General features: G+C 44.5%; 1 protein-coding gene across 5 annotated transcripts in view; it reads left to right on the top strand.

Moving 5' to 3' along the window:
• Nucleotides 1-18,158, top strand: part of TULP4 (TUB like protein 4) — a 236,609-nt gene that overhangs the window by 152,477 nt on the left and 65,974 nt on the right. For all 5 annotated transcript variants that reach the window (XM_082475536.1, XM_082475533.1, XM_082475537.1 and 2 more), the window contains 2 exons: nt 8,686-8,814; nt 17,063-17,224. Coding sequence is in view for 4 of the 5 variants with exons in the window: in XM_082475533.1 (XP_082331659.1) it covers nt 8,686-8,814; nt 17,063-17,224 (291 nt within the window). In the remaining variant the exon portion in view is untranslated. The remainder of the gene's footprint in view (nt 1-8,685; nt 8,815-17,062; nt 17,225-18,158) is intronic.

Genomic DNA, 18,158 nt, shown 5'->3' with positions numbered 1-18,158 from the left:
GTTCCCGCCAAGCGGCCAGCAGCCCATGACCAATGCCCGGGGTGGCACTGGAGGCCACGCCTGCCTCAGAGCGGGGCCAGCTGTGCCGGAGCCACACACCAGGGCTCCCTGTGGGTCAGGCTGAGGAAGCCGGTCTCCAGCGACACATGTCCTTCCCTTACACCCCAGACCTGTCCTGCCTCGCTCACTGCCTTTGTCCTGGGAGGAACCACAGGGAAAGGCAGTGCGCGGGTCCCCGTCCCAGGCTCTGCTTTCAGGGACCATCACCGAAGACGCCGGTAGAGAAGACTTACCGAGGGGTGAGGCAAGTGCCTTAGTGAGTGTCAGCTGCCATTCTTCCTCTTCCGGGCACAGACCTCCCTCCTGGAGCCTGGAGCCTGTCCACCGCGGGATGGGGAGGCCGCGGGCAGAGCTGGGGGAAGCTGGGAGGCGGGAGCGGCAGGCCGGGCCGGGGGCTGGGGACACAGAGGACGCAGTTCTGCCCACGAGAGGTGGCAACATTGCCACAGAGGAAGTGACGTTTGAACGGCGCGTTGAAGGAAATCCTGCCCCAGCTTCAAGGCTTAACTCGAGATCCACGTGGAGTGGCCCTGGGCCCCCTTTTCGGCTCTGTCGCCTTCGGCCTCCCATTGGGGAGCGCGCCAGGCTCGCCGGCCCTGCGGGATACTCACTTTCGAGCCACAGCACGTCGGCCCGGAGGAATGGAGGGGAGGACCTCCGGAACGCTGTGGCGTGTGCCGAGCTGGTCGGGTCTTTCGGCCGCCAGAGCCCACCGCCTTCCCAGCCTGGCCCCTTCCTCCGCCCGCAGCCCGGCTCCTCAGGGGCACGGCTGTAGCTCCTGCGCTGCTCGCCCTTGGTGGGCCTGGCGGTGGCTGTGTGGCGGGTGCCTAGAGACGCCTGTCGCGTTCGTAAGACGACTCTGATTTCTTGCTGGAGGAAGCCGTGAAGGGAGGCCCAGCTGGTTGACGCACAGCCGGGAGCTGAGAAACCGTTGTCCTGAAGCACAGTGGAGGGCCGGCGGGGAGAGAGAAGGCAGAGCCTTGGTCTGTCTCCTCAGAGCGTGGAACTGGGACGTCTCGAATAGAATAGAATGTGAAAGTCTGTGGAGGTAAGGAAGCATTCAGAAGCAAAATCTGAAATAATTGTACACGTGTCAGGTTGGAAAACATTTTGCAGTCTGGCGGGGTCGAGTGCGCTAGGGTCGAAGGCACAGTTGGGCTGCTGCCGGGGCGTGCGCTGTCGGCTCGCTCTGGAAGGGGACCTGGCACCGCCTGGTGAAGGCGGAGCTGCGCCTGCCTCCGGTCCGGCTGTTCCCAGTGCGGACCCGGGAGCCCCGCTCCGGTTCACGGGGCCCGTGGCAGCGTGGTCACGAGCAGCCGCGCTAGCGTAACGAAAGCGGGACAGAGAGGGAAGGCGGCCTGAGCGTTTGTCGGCGAGGGGATGAGCTAACAAACCGTGGTGTCGTCGCGGTGACCGCGATGAAGCGGTGAGCGTGGACGGCTTGGAGCCACGCTTGTCAGCGAGGATGGATTTCACAGCCTGATGCCGAGCTGAAGAATACACAGAGGTTTCAGAGCTTGACAACGTGCAGGAAGGCTGGTCACGTTGAAGCTGGATGGCAGGTGCATGGAAGGTTATATCCTGGTTGCTCTTCTTGGGTGTCTGTTTAGTTTTTTCTGTAATATTTAAAATTTTTAAAGAAACACGAAATACTGAAGTGAGGATGCATACGTGGGTATAAAAATGCATGTGAGTTAAAAACATGAAATGCCCAGGAAGTGTTTTTTTCCTCAGAAGAGGGAGGGCTGAGGTGTGGGAGGAGCACACGGGGCCTTCCGATCATCCTGGTGATATTTTCCTAAGCTGAATGAGGACAATACTTCAGGTGAAGTTTTCTTTAAACTGTTATGTCTGCCATAAATATTGTGAAAACTCTTTTTTAAGTTTTTTAAAAAAAGGCTATGGAAATATTTGTACCTTCTCTCAGCTCCACTTTTTAAATCTGTGAAATGGGAGGTTAGAATAATGGTAATACCTCCTCCTAAGATATCTATGAAGATAAAATAAGCTAATGTATGTGAAAATGATTTTCAGACTCTTGATTATTATTATTATTGCGAAAAGAAAGTGTTCCAGTTCCTTGCTAAAGAAATAGGTGAAGCTGGAAATACGTTCATTGTGGGAAAATCAGAAAACGCAGAAAAATTCTGATGAAAATCCCTTTACTTCACCACCGCTAATGTTTTAGTTTATTTCTCCTTAGTATATGATTTTTGTTTTCTTCTGTCAGAATTAGTTTGTTGGTACAGCTGTTTTTCAGAATATTTCTGCATCGCAGAAGTCTGACAGCAGAAGTAAGAAAGAAGGCGTGAGGCGGCTTCTCCGAGCTCCCCCAGGCGCTCCTTGAGGGCAGGGCGTCTGCTCCATCTGTGTGTGTCCCACGAGCAGCGCCTCGGTGGTGCGGAGGGATTGATGGCCGCAGGCCAGTTTGGTTGTGGGGACAAGTGCCCTGGACCGGAGCGAGGAGACTGAGGCTCTGGCCTGGAGCCTGACCTACCTTGAGCGTTCTGCGTGACCTCGTGCTGGCGACCCGCATCCTCATCTGTGAGACCGCGTGGTCGTCTCAGCTCTCAGTTGGCTAAAGCCAGTAACCGTTGTCTATGCCAAGAGTATTTGTGCGAGAATAAGTGGGAGGTGACGATGGAGAACACATGCTTTGCCCTGGTACGGTGCTCTGTAACCTCGGGGAACAGTGTTTGTGACTGAACATACTTTCCAGTAAAATACTGCTTGGGAGATGGCAACTGAGATGGAACAGAGAAGGATGGAAGTGGGAGTCACAGGGAGTATTAACTGCACTGGTTTTGAGATATACACAAATAAGAAAATGGCCAGGAGATGAAGGTACTGACAGTTGGGTTTCCTACAGACTGTACTTTTGGATGAAGCCATTCAAAGCATTTTATATATTGCTTTAGTGGAAGACTCTCGCTGCCACCTAGTAGATGAGAAGGCTAGGGACGGTAATTTTGCATTCATATCAGGAGACTTGATAGAGTTCTTTTTCTCCTAACTCAGTCCTGCCTGATAATATAAACTCTCCCCAGAAAGAAGATGTATTATTTTCCAACAGGAAGGTTTGGAAAACATCAGGAAGGAATGTGTAGCTGTGAGTTTCCTGAGAAGCGTCTTGGGGAGCCAGGACTGCGAAAGTCACCCCCAGACAAATTCAGATTCCGGTTTAGAACCACGTAGCGGCACCTTGGTCCCTGGCCTAGGGCTTAGAAAACCATAGACCCATGTTTTCTGAATTCCTTTATTGTCCCTGAACCATTTCCTTCATGGAGTTCTTATCAGCAAATTGAATTGAATGAATGAAGACTGGATCTGTGAACATGTAAATGAGAGAAATAGATTATGTAGAAATAAAAGCTAAAGTTTCCCTCAAACAGAGTGTTTCAAAAGGCTTAGGAAGAGAAACTCTTGCAACTCACAAATAAAAAAGACAAATAACCCAATTAAAAAGGGGCACAGGATCTGAATAGACATTTCTTCAAAAAAGGTAAACAAATGCCCAGTAAGCACTTGGAAAGATGCTCAAAACCGTTAGCCATCAGGGAAATGCAAATCAAAACCACTTCACACCCACTAGGATGGCTATAATCAAAAAGACATAATAGCAGGTGTTGGAGAGAATGTGAAGAAACTGGAACCTCATACATCGTTGCTGGGAATGTAAATTGGAGCAGCCACTTTGGAAGACAATCTGGCAGTTCCTCAAAAAGTTAAACGTAGAATTATCATTTGACTCAGCAACTCCACTCCTAGGCATATACCAAAGAAAATAAAAACTGATCCACAAATGTTCAAAGCAGTATTATTCATAGTAGCCAAAAGATGGAAACAACCCAGATATTTATCAACTGAATGGATAAACAAAATGTGGTATATCCATACAGTGGAATATTATTTGACCATATAAAGGAAGTAAGTACTGACACATGCTCCAACATGGATAAACCTTGAAAACATTATGCTGAGTGAAAGAAGCCAGGCACAAAAGGCCACATATTGTATGATTGCATTTATATGCAATGTACAGAATAGGCAAATATGAACAGACAGAAGATCAGTGATTGTTTAGGGCTGAAGGGAGTATTGGAGGCTGATGAAGATGTTCTAAAATTTACTGTGATGATTGCACAGCTCTATAAATGATACAAAAACCATTGAGTTTTACTTTTTAAATGGGTTGTATGGCATGTCAGTTTCATCTCAGTACAACTGTTGACGGCCCCCCGCCCCGCCCCAAATCTCACTTGGACTAGTTTCAACATCTTAGTGTTGAAAGAGAACAGTATAAAATTCTAAAGAAATATGGTTAATCGTCCTTCAGGAATATTTTAATTTAGAAAGATTTGTGGAGTGCTACTGTGTGCCTGGCGTCGTACCGGGCTTCAGGAATACAGATGCAAAGAAATCGTCAGGCTGGTGAGAACCAGAGATGGGGTGCAGGGCATGAATGCGTGCACCAGAATTGGGTAGGGGGACATTGCTGTGTGCCTGGTGCTGCTCTAAGGTCCTTTCTCATCATAGTTTTCACAATAGCTCTAGAAGGATTGCTGCTGTTATCCCCGTTGCAGATGAGCAAAAGGGACCCAAGCGGGTCAACAGGGTGCCCGAGGCCATGCAGCTGGTGAGCGGTGCGGCCGGGGCTGAGCTCTGGACCTCACGGGACCATCATGCTGGTGGGCATGAAGCCGTTGTTCACATTGAATTTCTTCCAGCCTCTGTTTCAGGGTGCTTTTGGTTCTTTGTTAAAAGAACAACTAAATGTATCTAAAATTCACTTGGCACTCATTTTGTTTTTCTTGTACAAGTGAAGTTAGTGCTGTTTCACAATAAATTACAGAATAAGAAGAACTGAGTGGTAATAATCACTTACAGGGATTTATAACTTGAGCTCTTTGTGTTTAGCATATATCCAAATTACATTCTTTTAGGGTTGAGGGAAATATTTCTGAACATTGGTGATACTGGTTGTTCACTGAGGTGGTTTCCTGTATATATCTATAAAATAGAAATTATATCTACCAACACCATTTGAAGCGATCCTGCCTCAAACGATGAACATTCTTGGATGAACTGGTGCCTTGGATTAACTGGCACTAGAGTTTTGTTCTGCCTAAAAATAGTTCTAGAAGTAGGAGGTGAAGTGACTTATTGAGGGCATTAGAGTACAGCCCAAATAGGCCTTCAGCAGACCTGCACTGTATTTTTAGTATAGATTTCTCTACCGTTAAATGTACTCAATAAGTATTTATTGATAAGAATAGCTATAAAATGATAGAAATCTTACATTGGAGAGGGTGACAGGCTGGCATTTTGGGGGAATAATCAAAGACCTGGGTCAAAACTTGGTTTAGCCTCTGTCTGTAGAGGAACACATACTTCAGCTAACATGTTAAATGCTGAAGTTCTTTTGTGCCCAAAGCAAACAGGAGCCCCGTTTTCCTTTAAAAGGGAAGGAAAGCTCTGCCTTACAATGCCTGGGCAGCTGCTTAGCACCCTGCCACGTCATCTGGGCAACTGAGAACCCAGCTGGCCCCTGCTTGGTAATTCCTCAACACTCTGGTATGTCCTGACATTGCCAAGCAGACTGGAGGGATTCGTAGAACAGGAAATGAGCTGCCGGGAGATAAGACGGGCAGCTCCGAATCGCAGACGAGAGCGGAAATGAGAAAACTAATCCAGGGAAACAACATCGCAGTTTAACTTTATTTTTAAACCAAGGATCACTGGAAAGATTTCTCTCTCTAATTTAGGGGAGCAACCCACCTATATTCAGTTATACCGGTTATACTCACAGCAAAGAAGTGTGTGTATGGGGACTGCATTTCTGTTTACTGCTGCATCTCAACTGATCAAGAATTACGAAAAGATGACATTGAGTCTGTGAACTCTTTGTTTCTCCAACAACTACTACTGTGTTGTCATAAGACCAAGAAATTTTTAACGTTAGAAATAACTTTAAAATATTTTTTTGCCTCTGCTCTTTTGTGTTTGTATCATGCTGCGACTTGCAGCCTGTCTTCATGAAGAAGAGAGGTTTTGTTACTGATAATAACTAAATATGCAATCATGTGTGGTGATGGTTGTTAAAGGAAAAAGGCAAAAGTATAGAAAATGTGACTAACCTCTGTTCTCTGAAATGTGACGCCTTGTCATCAAATGTTATTTTATAAGGAAGGTCATAGTAGATGAATGTTCACTGTATTTAACTTAGGAAATAAATGTTCTTATTTGTCATATTCCGCCCTCTTGTAGCCATCCTGAAGTGCATTAGTGATTGTGGGCTTAGGCGATGCAGGGTGTCTTTAGGGACCAAATTGCAGCACATTGTGGGCAGCACTGCTCAGGCCAATTGTTGTTGGGTCTGAAAGAAGTTTATGAAGTTGGCTTTTATTGGCTACTTGGAAATTCTAAATTTTATGACACATTCAGTGCAGTGCGTTTAAAGACTTTTATTGTGTTGGTTTTACTATTTTTTAAAATTAGATCAGTTATTTAAACACAGAATTTTTAAAGCTAGACTTAAAAAAAATGAATCTGGATTTGTTGCCCTCCGATCCGCCTGTTTTGAGGCCCCCTCCTGTGTATGTTCACAACTCTGTACTTGCATGTAGAGCAGGATATTATGTCTATTTAGTGAACTGAACTCCGCAGGGACAAAGATTTCCTAACTTTCTATCCTCACAACCTAACAGTTTGTAATAGGCGGTCTGTCAGTATTGGCTCTTGTTAAAATGCCTTTGGGAGTCGAAAGTAACCGCCTTGAAGTAGTTTTCAAAGCATAACTGAATGAGAATCGTAACTTATGTGTGGCTGTTTGGCATGATATGCTCAGCATTCCTGTGTGTCGGTGTTTGGAGGTGAGCATGCCTCTGCCCTTTTCCTCCGGTGGCCCAGCTCAGGGGGAGGAGGGTGCATGTAAACCTGTGGTTATAGCAGGTGGTGTGAGCGCGGCACCTGCAGAGCAGTGACCAGAGCGGGACAGGCAGTCCCCGTGGAGGGTCAAAAGCTGGATGGGGCCGCCGGCAGCTGGCAGTGTCCACATCTGTGGAACTTGCATCCGTCTTGCAGGCGGGCCATTGACTAGCTTAGATTTGGCCGACAACTGCCAGGTCTCAAAAGATTGCAGCCTTTCAGCTCTTGATGCACAGTTTTAAAAAAGAGCTGCAATATCCTTACATTTTAAGTGGGTAGTAATTTCCTCTTGGACAATTTGAGGATTTTAGTGTGCATCTTGCAACAAATGCTGATACCACCAAGTGTGGTGGACCAAGGCTGGGGGGCCTCTCCTAGCTCTCTGGTGCCCATGGTACAACTTTGAGAAGGGACAGGGCTTCTGTGTTGGTCTGTGGTTTGGACGCAGATGGACGTGAGGAGGGATCTGTGCTTTTTGGAGGTCCGTGACCATCAGTCCTTGGCCTCAGCTGCTCGCAGTCAGTATTTCAGAATATAAGTGGAACTTGGAGACCATATGCACCGGTGCCACATGTTCACGAGGGTTGTTAGCTTATTAGGCACGAGGTCCTGGGAGGAGACGGGATTCGCATCTTACGAGTAGCAGGTGTGCTCTTGCTGGTTAGTAACAGTCCTCATTTGACTGACATACATCAGTATGTGTCCACATATCCATGGCTGTCTGCCTCCCAGCTGGACTTTGCGCTTGCCGAGGGCAGGCCGCATCTTCTCCACCTCCGTGTTGGTCACGCTGCAGCGCGCAGCATGGATCTGATGCGTACGAGCTGGACGAAGGAAACGATCACGGTCACCAGCGCGGGCGGGCCAGGTGACCTCCGGAAGCATTCCCCGTGGGGAGCCCGGTGCTGGTTTTGTGCCACCTGGGACCACTTCATAGCCCTGTGCCCTTACAGGTTTTACTGGGCTCTGTGAGGGCTGACCCCACAGACCACCTACCAGCGGCCACCTTTTACGTGAACGAGTGGTAGTTGAGAAAGATGAAAATGATTGTCCACGTTCAGGATTTTTCAGATTTAAAAATTAAGTTCTCATACTCATCTGTTTTGAAGCTTATAATTTCTTCCTATTTCCTCTGTGATAAATCCTGAACAGCTTAGATATTTCAACTGTGTATTTTTTCCAAATTGGCATGCTTAGATGCTGAACTACTTGGAAATAATATAGCCTGGCAAAGGTTCAGAAAATTTCACTTTGGGAGAAAATGAGATTAAATAGGCCCCACCCTTTCTTCCATCTGTACCAAGCAAATAGTGCCCTGACTCAGGTACACAGTAGGTTTCGAGGAAATCGTTTCCCTGCCGCCCAGGGCCCTCAGGCGAGCGAGCCTGGCACTGTGGAGGCAGGGCCAGGTACGGTGGTCTCTGGGCCCCCTCTGTGGTCATGACAACGGGCACTGCAGCGCTGTGGTTCGTGGTTTGCTCAGGTGCCTGCTGTTTGTCAGGAGGCCACGTCACGTGGGCCTGGTCCCCTGAGGCGCTGCCATGTGTCCTCTCTGCTGGACTCCCCACCCCCCATCCTCCCCGAGTCCTTTCCTTTGTCCGTGCGTTCTAGTTAGTTCTGGGTCTGATAACTTCGTAGACGTGATCCCGGCCCACGGGCTCCTTCCCTGCAGTAAGTGTCTTCTTGGTCGTTTCCTAGGTCGTGTTGGTGAGGTGGAACGAGCCGTACCAGAAGCTGGCCACGTGCGACGCGGACGGCGGGATATTCGTGTGGATCCAATATGAAGGGCGGTGGTCTGTGGAGCTGGTCAACGACCGCGGGGCCCAGGTGAGCGGGCAGGAGGCTCCTCCAGGGAAGGGCGGAGGGCAGATGAATGAAACCAGGGTCCTGCTTCTCGTGCTTCCCGCTGAGTACATCACTAGAGCGAGAGAAGGACCGTCCTTCCTTCTCTTCCGCTCTGCGGCTGTTGTGAGAACGCTCCAGGTCTTAAGCTTTAATTAAACCTGTGCAGTCGTTTCTCACCACTCAGTGTTGTGATTACCTGTTAAATTCGGATTTGACGAAGCGCTCCTGGCGTAGCGCCTCTTTGCTGCCCTGTAGAGGTATTTTCCCGTGTTGTCGTCTTCCTAGTTCCCTCACGGGGAGCTCCACACGACCGTTCTCACAGCCTCCTCCCCAAGCCGAGTTTTTTAACACTCTCTTTGGTCAGGTTTCAATTAGCGGGGCCACCTGTTGTCATCGCTCAGCTCTCCCTTTCTGGTACCAATTTGTCGCTGCTCTGAGGAAAACAGTTGCTCCAGGGACGCCCTGCCGAGCTGTGCTATTTTAAAAACCACTTTGTGGGTTCTAGTGGCTGATGGTATGGCCCTGGCTCTCCCTCCCCGCGAGGACGGCTGCGTGGAGCTCCTGTCTCGTGTGTTTAAGGACACGGGTCCCATGCCAAGGATTTGACAGGCCCGAGTGCTGCGGGAACCTTTATTGACAAGGGGTTTCTTACTTTGTTTGACTCTCCAGGGTGGTTCCCCTGTGACTGCCTTTCTATACATTTCTAAGGAAATGAATTCTCACCCTCTCTCCTCCCATCTGTTGCTTAAATAAGCTATGAGCTCTCCAACTTCGAAAGATGCAGACCGGTGAGGTGACATAAAATTGCAGGGAATGAAGTTCTTACTAGCAGTTACTGTTAGGCTGAGGAACTTTGTAAGATGTCATCACAGAAGGCAAACCTACCTCTGGGTGCAAACAGAACGTACTTTTTTGTATGAGTTTATTTATTTGGTAGGGTCGGTGTAATAATTTTGACTGACTCTGGTAAGGCCTTACCGGTTTCCTATATTCCGCCGGGAATGGAAAAAGGAAGAGGTGGCGCCTACCCTGTGACTACTAACTAACCTTGAAATTGAGCCACAGATGTGGAAACCTCCATGCCCGTAAGAAGTTCACGTCACCTAGAAGGTGGCCGCTGTGGTCAAGAGCGTGAGCTCTGGAGTCAGCGTCTCAGTCCATAGCGCTTCAGTAGGAGATATTTTACTTCTGTGCCTCAGTTTCCTCATCTGTACACAGGGAGTTTAATGGTACCTGCCTCCACGGATCACTGGGAGGATTACAGAAGATTACATATGGAAGGGAGTTCCCTGGTAGTCCAGTGGTTAGGATTCCAGGCTTTCGCTACCGTAGCTCGGGTTCAGTCCCTGGTCAGGGAACTGAGATCCTGCAAGCTGCGTGGCACAGCCCAAAAAAAAAAAAAGATTAAATGTGGAAAATGCTGTGACACTGTCTGCACGTGATGGTTGTCCCCACAAGTTGTGATGGTGCCTGAAGCACTTATGAGGTGCCAGCACCCATAGCCGCAGACCACAGGGCGTACCTGCCCTTAAGTCGTCGCCATAATGTCATCACCAAAGACCAGCTTCAGGCCTTGAGGCAGCGACTCTTCACAGCTTTCTGTGAAGTGGAGACTCTTCTGAACTTGCCCTTGAGGGTCTTTAAAGTGCCGTTGTTCTCCCATCCACCAGAGTGTGAAGCCTTTCCCTAGAAAGGCCCAGTGATCACGTGAGACGTGTCTTCAGACCTTGGCTGGCACGAGGTCTTACAGAGCGTTACTCGGAGAAGGACAGTGAGGAGGACCTCGGAATGGCACTCAGTGCTGGCCTTTCCCAGGTGTCATCCCTCACCGCCACAGGAACCCTGTTGGGAAGATGTTGTTACTCTCAGTTAATGGAAGAAAAAACCCAGGTCAGGGAGGTTGAGTAACTCACCCAGGGAAGTTAGTTCATGGTTTGTAAAGCCAGAATTTGAACCCAGGTTTGAGTCCGAAACTCTGTCTTGTTCCCAGACAATAAACTGTTTTCTCTTTAGCAGAAATGCATATACTCATAGCACATCCAGAGACCTCAGGCTTCACTGCCATTGGTGAGTCTGGCCCCCCCAGCCTGGTGGTGCTGCCACACTGTCTCCTGCTGACGGCAGCTTCTCTGAGGAGGGAGGCATCTGTCACCTCCACATCAGAGCCGTGTGGCCTCTGCCACCGCCATATACCCTCAGCCTTTCTTTTCATTGAGAGTTTGGCACAGAAAAAAAGTGTGTTAGAAACAAGAACAGATGAATTCAGACCTGGAGGTGAATGAGCTTACATGGACCATAGACCATCTGGAAGCACCTAGAATCTCCCAAAAGCCTGTTCCTTTCAGGATCGACCAGAGTAATCACTGTATCTTGTGATCTGATCCAGATCTTCATACAGCTTTGCTGTTTGCCACTCTGATTCTACAGACCTCTGAATCCATTGAGCAATTGTTATCGTTAAGCGCTTGCATTTGGGGGAGATTTGGCTGCTTTTAGTTGTGTTGGAGTCGCGTCTTGTATGAGAAGCGTCAGGCACCGGTGAGGATGACTCACTGGTGGAGGGAGCGGAGGGTCCGTGCTCCGGGAGCGGCGTCTGGGGGCAGGAGGGACAGTCCTGTGCCTGGAGGAGGAGCATCCTTGAAGTGACACTCTTTAGAAGAGGTGACAGGTGATCTTTGTTATATAGCGTGCCTTTCATTGTCATGAAGTAATCAAACATTTGGCAGAAGCCAAGTGAAGCTTTAACCCTCCTTCTTTCAGGAAATGATTATGAGTCCTTTATTTCAAAAATGAGTCTGGAACAGTGCCTGCATTATTTCATAGCATTGGTCACAGGCCAGCTGTGCCAGGCACAGGCCTCGGACCGTCTGGGGAAAGGCTGTCTTGGGCGGCGGGCCGTCCAGGCTGCACCTCAGCTTTGGTCAGTCATGTCGAGAGAGCCCTGAATGTGGGGCAGGAGTGCCACGGCCCCCCGCATCGGATAGACCACAGCAGAGGGCTTTCTGCGTGTTTCCTTAACAGCACTAGGGACTCAGTTCCCCTGGTTTTTTTTTTCCAATTTTGATATAGTCTTATCGCTCTATGCTAACCTAATTTAGTAAACGCAATTAGATCATGTAAACGTCCTCTGTTACCATTTTTTGTGACTGTAAGATGGGTGGTGCCTTGGAGAAGCATCTTGTCACTGGCTATACGTTTTCGCGCTCTAGTAAGATGTTTTTCCTTTAGCACAAAGATAAATGAGTTAAAACCCATGTAAATAAGTAACATTATCTTTGCAAAATGAAAGGACTTTTACACTTCATTGTAGAATTAATGTGTTGTCTGTAAAAAAAAAAAAAAATCTTTTAAGTTCTTAAGAAAAACTAGATAACGTAACTAGTTGAAACATAAGGTCAGAGAAACCAAGATTCCAAGTTGAGAAACAAACAGCTTTTTCCAGTACCTTCAGACCAGCTGTCGCGGAGCTGTCTCACACACCCATGCCGTTGTCATGAGGGGGACGTGCTGACCACTGATGACCTATAACCCCTGCTGGGAAAACAGCAAGAAGTTCATGTCCTTTTGGTGTTTGTTCATTTGTTTTATTACTACCTGAAGTGTGAAAAGTCCAGTAATGTTACAAATTTCAATGAAGGTGAACATTTCCAAGTATAAGCAACAGTGAAGATGATAGATAATCAATTTTTTTAAGTTAGAAAAGATTTAAAAGGTAGTACAAACTGAAAACGTAAATTAAGGCGAGAGAAACAGGACCAAATATAACAATAATTAGAATAAATGTAAATGGACTGACTTCACCGATCAAGATGATGCTTGACAGATTACGTTTTTAAAAACATAGCTATATGCTATTAGGAGCCACACCTAAAACTTAAGGACGTATACAAGTTTAAAGTAAAAAGGTGAAAAAGATGTATTGAGCAAATATCCAGGAAAAAAGAAAGCTGGAGTAGCAACTGTTACTTTCGGATAAAATAGACTTGAAGATAGAAAGTGATGTTTTGTTTATAGAGTGCTACCACGTAATGATAAAAGCTGTAGTTTACCAAGATGATATTTTAAATATGTATGCCCTTATTAATAATAGCATCAAAATATATGAAGGAAATTGACAGAACTGAAAGTAAAAACTGATAAATTCATTGATATACCGAGAAGTTTCAGCAACAAAAAAAATCAAAGATATAGAAGATGTGAGCAACACAGTTAACAAGCTTGACCTAATGGACACTTGTAGTGATTGAATCCACCAAGTAGAGAACATACATTTTTCTCAGACACACACAGAATGTTCACAAAAGTTGATCATGTTCTGAGGTTTCGCAGACCTTTTCTGTGAAGGGGCAAGATGGCACACATTTCAGGCTTTGTGGACTAGGAGTCACAATTGAGGATATTACGTAAGTTCTAACAAGGAAGAAAAGAAAACCAGAACACTTCTTGTTGATAAAGTTAAAAAGTTTATTTATGGATGCTAAAATTTGAATTTTATATAATTTTATATAATTTCACAACAAAATAGCATTCTCCTCGAAATTTTTTCCTAACCATTTAAAACCATAGTTTGGGGACTGTACAAAAATAGGTGGCAAATAGATTTGGCCCACTGGCCATAGTTTGCCAGCCTGTGTTTTAGGGCATTCATAAAACCTAAACAGATTTCCATTGGTAGCTCTCATGATTATGGACCATGATTTCTGAATGGGTTAGAAGTTAATAACAAAAACATAAATTTACGAAATTGGTGGGAATTCCCTGGCGGTCCAGTGGTTAGGACTTGGCCCTTTCACTGCCGGGGCCCAGGTTCAGTCCCTGGTCAGGATACTAAGATCCCACAAGCCATGCAGCATGGCCAGAAAAAAAAAAAAAGAAAAGAAATTGCTGCATATTTGGATATTTGGTCATTTTTAAATGCATTGTTAAATAGTTCATGGGTTAAAGAACTAATTTAATGGACATTTATAAAATCTTAGATCTGAATGATAACGGAATCTCTACATATCAAAACTTGTGAGATAGGATTAAAGTGGTGATATAAGAAAATATATATCCTAGGGTCTTCCCTGGTGGCGCAGTGGTTAAGAATCCGCCTGCCAGTGCAGGGGACACGGCGTCGAGCCCTGCTCCGGGAAGATCCCACATGCCGCAGAGCAACTAAGCCCGTGCACCACAACTGCTGAGCCTGAGCTCTAGAGCCCGCGAGCCACAACTACTGAGTCCACACGCCACAACGACTGAAGCCCACGTGCCTAGAGCCTGTGCTCCGCAACAAGAGAAGCCACCTCAGTGAGAAGCCCGTGCACCGCAACAAAGAGTAGCCCCCACTCGCCGCAACTAGAGAAAGCCCACACGCAGCAACGAAGACCCCACGCAGCCGAAGATAGATAGATAAATAAATAAATAAACTAGTTAATTTTTTTTAAAAAGAGAATATATATCCTTAATTTATGTATATTAGAAAGGAATAAAACTCTGATCAAATGAACAACGGAGTAAATCCAGTAAAAGGAGAAAGAAAATATAATTTAAATAAAAGTAGAAATTAATGCAATAGCGAAAAAATGATACAATAGAGGAGATCAACAAATTCAAAAATTTGTTCTTTGGAAAAAAATTAATGAAGTAGACAAACTGCTGGCAAGCCTTGAGTAAGAGAAGAAAGATAAAACCTAAAATAATTTTATGAATGAAAAGTTGAGCATAACTGTAGATAAGGTAGAGATTACAAGGTAGTCAAAGGTAAATAAAAGATGCCTAGGTAATTCAGTGGGGGAAGAATCATCTTTTTTTTTTTTTAATTGAGGTATAATTGACATGTACTGGTTTCAGGTGTACAACAAAATTTGTATCTACTGGGAAATGATCAACACAATAAGTCTATTTGACATCCAAGGAATAGTCTTTTTGACAAATGGTGCAGAAGCAACTGAATATCTGCATTTAAAATTTAAAAAGTAGAACCTTGATTCTTACCATACACCCTGTGCAAAAATTAAATGAATCATAGACATAAATGTAAAAGCTGTACTTCTTCTGGAAAGTTTGGGTTTGCCACCTTGGGTTAGGTAAAGATTTCTTGGATTGGATACAAAAAGCATGAAACGTAAGAGAAAGAACTTGATGTTGGACTTCATCAAAATTTAAAACTTACTTTTTCAAAGATATCCGTAAGAAAATGAAAAGGCAAGTCACAGAATGGGAGAAATTATTTGCAGCACATATTCTGATAAAAGATAGTATCTAGAATTTTTCCAGCACAATAAGAAGGTTGAAAACTTCTGTATATCTGTATACATATGTGTATGTGTGTGTGTATTTACGTATATAATGAATAGGTGAACGTGAACGGATATACAAATAGATACATATGGCAAGGGATGTGAATAGAAAGGTTCCAAAAGATGATGTGCATATGATCAATAAGCACATGAAATGATGCTCAGCATATTAGTCATTGGGGAAATGCAAATTAAAAGCACAGTGTCCTACCACTACACACCTACTAGAATAGCTAAAATAAAAAAGACTGGCAACACCGAGTGCTGGTGAGGTGTGGACCTACTCACGTATATTGCTGATGGGAATGTGAAATGGTTTAGCCACTTTGGAGAAGCTTGGTAATTTCTTATGCATTTAAACATACATTTACCATATGACCCAACAGTTAATTGCATTCCTAGGTATTTACTCAAGAAAAATGAAACCATGTGCCTACAAAAAGTCTTGCACGTGAATACTCATAGCAATTTTGTAATAAGCAAATACTGGAAACAACCCAAATGCCCAGCCCTTTGGGGAGATGAATAAATTGTGGTATATTTATGCCATGGAATATTACTCATCTATAAAAAGGAATGAACTACTGATGCACACAAGAAATCAGAATACTCTCAAAATTATTATACTGAGTAGAAGCAGTCATAAACAGAAGTGAACATACTGTGTGGTTCTATTCATGCGAAATTCCTAGAATAAGCAGCTAGTTAACAGAAGTTAGGTCACTGGTTGCCTCAGACCAAGGGTGAGGGCAGGGAATTGACTGCCAAGGGGAACTTTATTTATTGCACGTAAATTATAGCTCACTAAAGGTGATATTTAAAAGGATAGTAAGTACTATTAACAACTACTTGCCAACAGTTTTGAAAACTTACATGAACTGGACAAATTCCTAAAAAAATATTTTAACAGAACTGACTCAAGAAGAAATAAAAAGAGAAGCTTGACTGCTGCTAACACTATTAAATAAATTGAAGCAATGATTAAAAATCATCCGACAAAAAAGTGCAAAGCCAGATGGTTTTACAGGCATGTTCCACCAAACTTTGAAGCAACAGGTCGGCCCAGTTTATACAAATTCTTCCTGGCCATGGAAGAAAAGGGACTACCCTCTAACTCATTCTGAGAGGTCAGCATTAACCCTGATAAATTCAAACAAAGACGTTATAAAAAATGAGATCACAAGTTTGCCTCACTCGTGAATACAGATGTGGAAATCCCAAACACATAATCAACTTCAACTGTATGTGTAAAGGACAATACTTTACCTCGAAGTTGGGCTTCTTCTAGGTATGTAAGGATGGCATAAAACTGGGAAATCCATGGAAGTAGTTTGCTGCAGTAATAGATTAAAAGAGGAAAAACATGTGGTCCTTTGAATAAATGCATTTGATAGAACTCAACACCCAAGTATAAGTAATGTGTTCCGGTTAGAGATTATTTCTCATTTTGATTGCGGGAATGTTGTTAGCAAGACTGAGAAACGTATATAATCAGAAACTGAGAGCTTTACTATCTTGAGAGCTTTACTATCTTGATAAGTGACCACGAGACACTGATGGAGAATCTGTTACTATAAGGGGCAGGCCGTAGAACAGTGTCTAAAGGCAAGGATGCTGGAGCCGCACAGCCCTTGATCGTTCTTGGCTCTGCCCCTCGCCAGCTCTGTGAGACCAAGGAGAAGTTACTTCTCTCCGCTGTAGGAGGTATTACCATGGGCTTAATGAATTACCATGTGTGAAGCACTTAGCACCTCCACGCTGGCATATGCTTTTCAAATAATGTGTTTTATGTGTTATTGTTAAAATACATGCAACAACATATTGTATCGTCTCTTTAAGGCCATCTCGATCTTAGCCAAAGGCTAAGGTAATGACTACGTCTAGTCTTTGATAAAAGTGCTTTCCCTTTCAGATTACAAATTGACTCCTTTTATCTGTGTGTCCCAAAGGTGAGTGATTTCACGTGGAGCCACGATGGGACTCAAGCACTTATTTCATATCGAGATGGGTTTGTCCTGGTTGGTTCTGTCAGTGGACAAAGACACTGGTCATCTGAGATCAACTTGGAAAGTCAAATCACATGTGGCATATGGACGCCCGATGACCAACAGGTAACGCCTATTGAACGTGATGTGTCATGTTAAAACTACTTGAGCTGAGCGGGAAAAATGTTAAGTACTAACGCGGTGGGGTGGCGGCGGGGGAGGGAGAGCTGGCTCAAAGGCTGGTAAAGAATGACAAAGGGAAAGAACACTGAGCTTGTCCAGGTAAAAATTAACACCAAAATTTCATGTGTTAATAGACTGGGGAAATAATATTCCCCACCAATACTGTAAATACTGAGTTAACAATTTAATTATACAAAATACTCATACAAATTTACTTTAAAATCTACATAAATAGCCAATTGATAAATGGATAATGGACATAAATCGTTCACAAAAGAAGTTCAACTAGTCAGTAATCATGGTGGGAAAGTATGTATTCTCAGGGAAAAAATGCGAAATAGCATAGTGAGAGGGTATATTTTCACTTATAACAAAGAAAATGATACCGATGATTTTATTGATCATTCGTTAACAGTTTAATCAAATAAGTATTTTCATTCATTGCTGGCAATAATATGCATTCGATCTTTGGGGTGGCAAAGATTTGATACAATTTTTAAGCAATTCTTGAAAATTATCATCTGCTTTGACCTGGTAATATGCTTTAGGAATTTATCTAAAAGAGACAAAATGGGAAGAAAATAAAAGTTGTAGTCATTAAAGCATTATTTATGATAGTAAAAATTTGGCAACAGCCTACTGGTACGAAAATAGAAGACTGGTTATGTAAACTGTGGTATAACCACTTAAAGGATCATATAGTAGTTCAATAAATTAGAGATCGTGCTTATAAAGATGACGTAATAATCTGAAAGAGCTCTTATGATATAATGTTAAGGAGAAAAACCAGGATACGAAATGGTGTATGTGGTGTGATTACATCATAAAGCAACCGTAGGAAACTACCCACATTGTCAAAAGAACTGGAAGGAAATTA

Source organism: Balaenoptera physalus (genome assembly GCF_965194825.1).
Source record: "Balaenoptera physalus genome assembly, chromosome: 9".
NCBI classification, from domain to species: Eukaryota; Metazoa; Chordata; class Mammalia; order Artiodactyla; family Balaenopteridae; genus Balaenoptera; species Balaenoptera physalus.
Note: the sequence above shows the minus strand (reverse complement) of the source record. Positions and strands in the feature narration are given on the sequence as shown.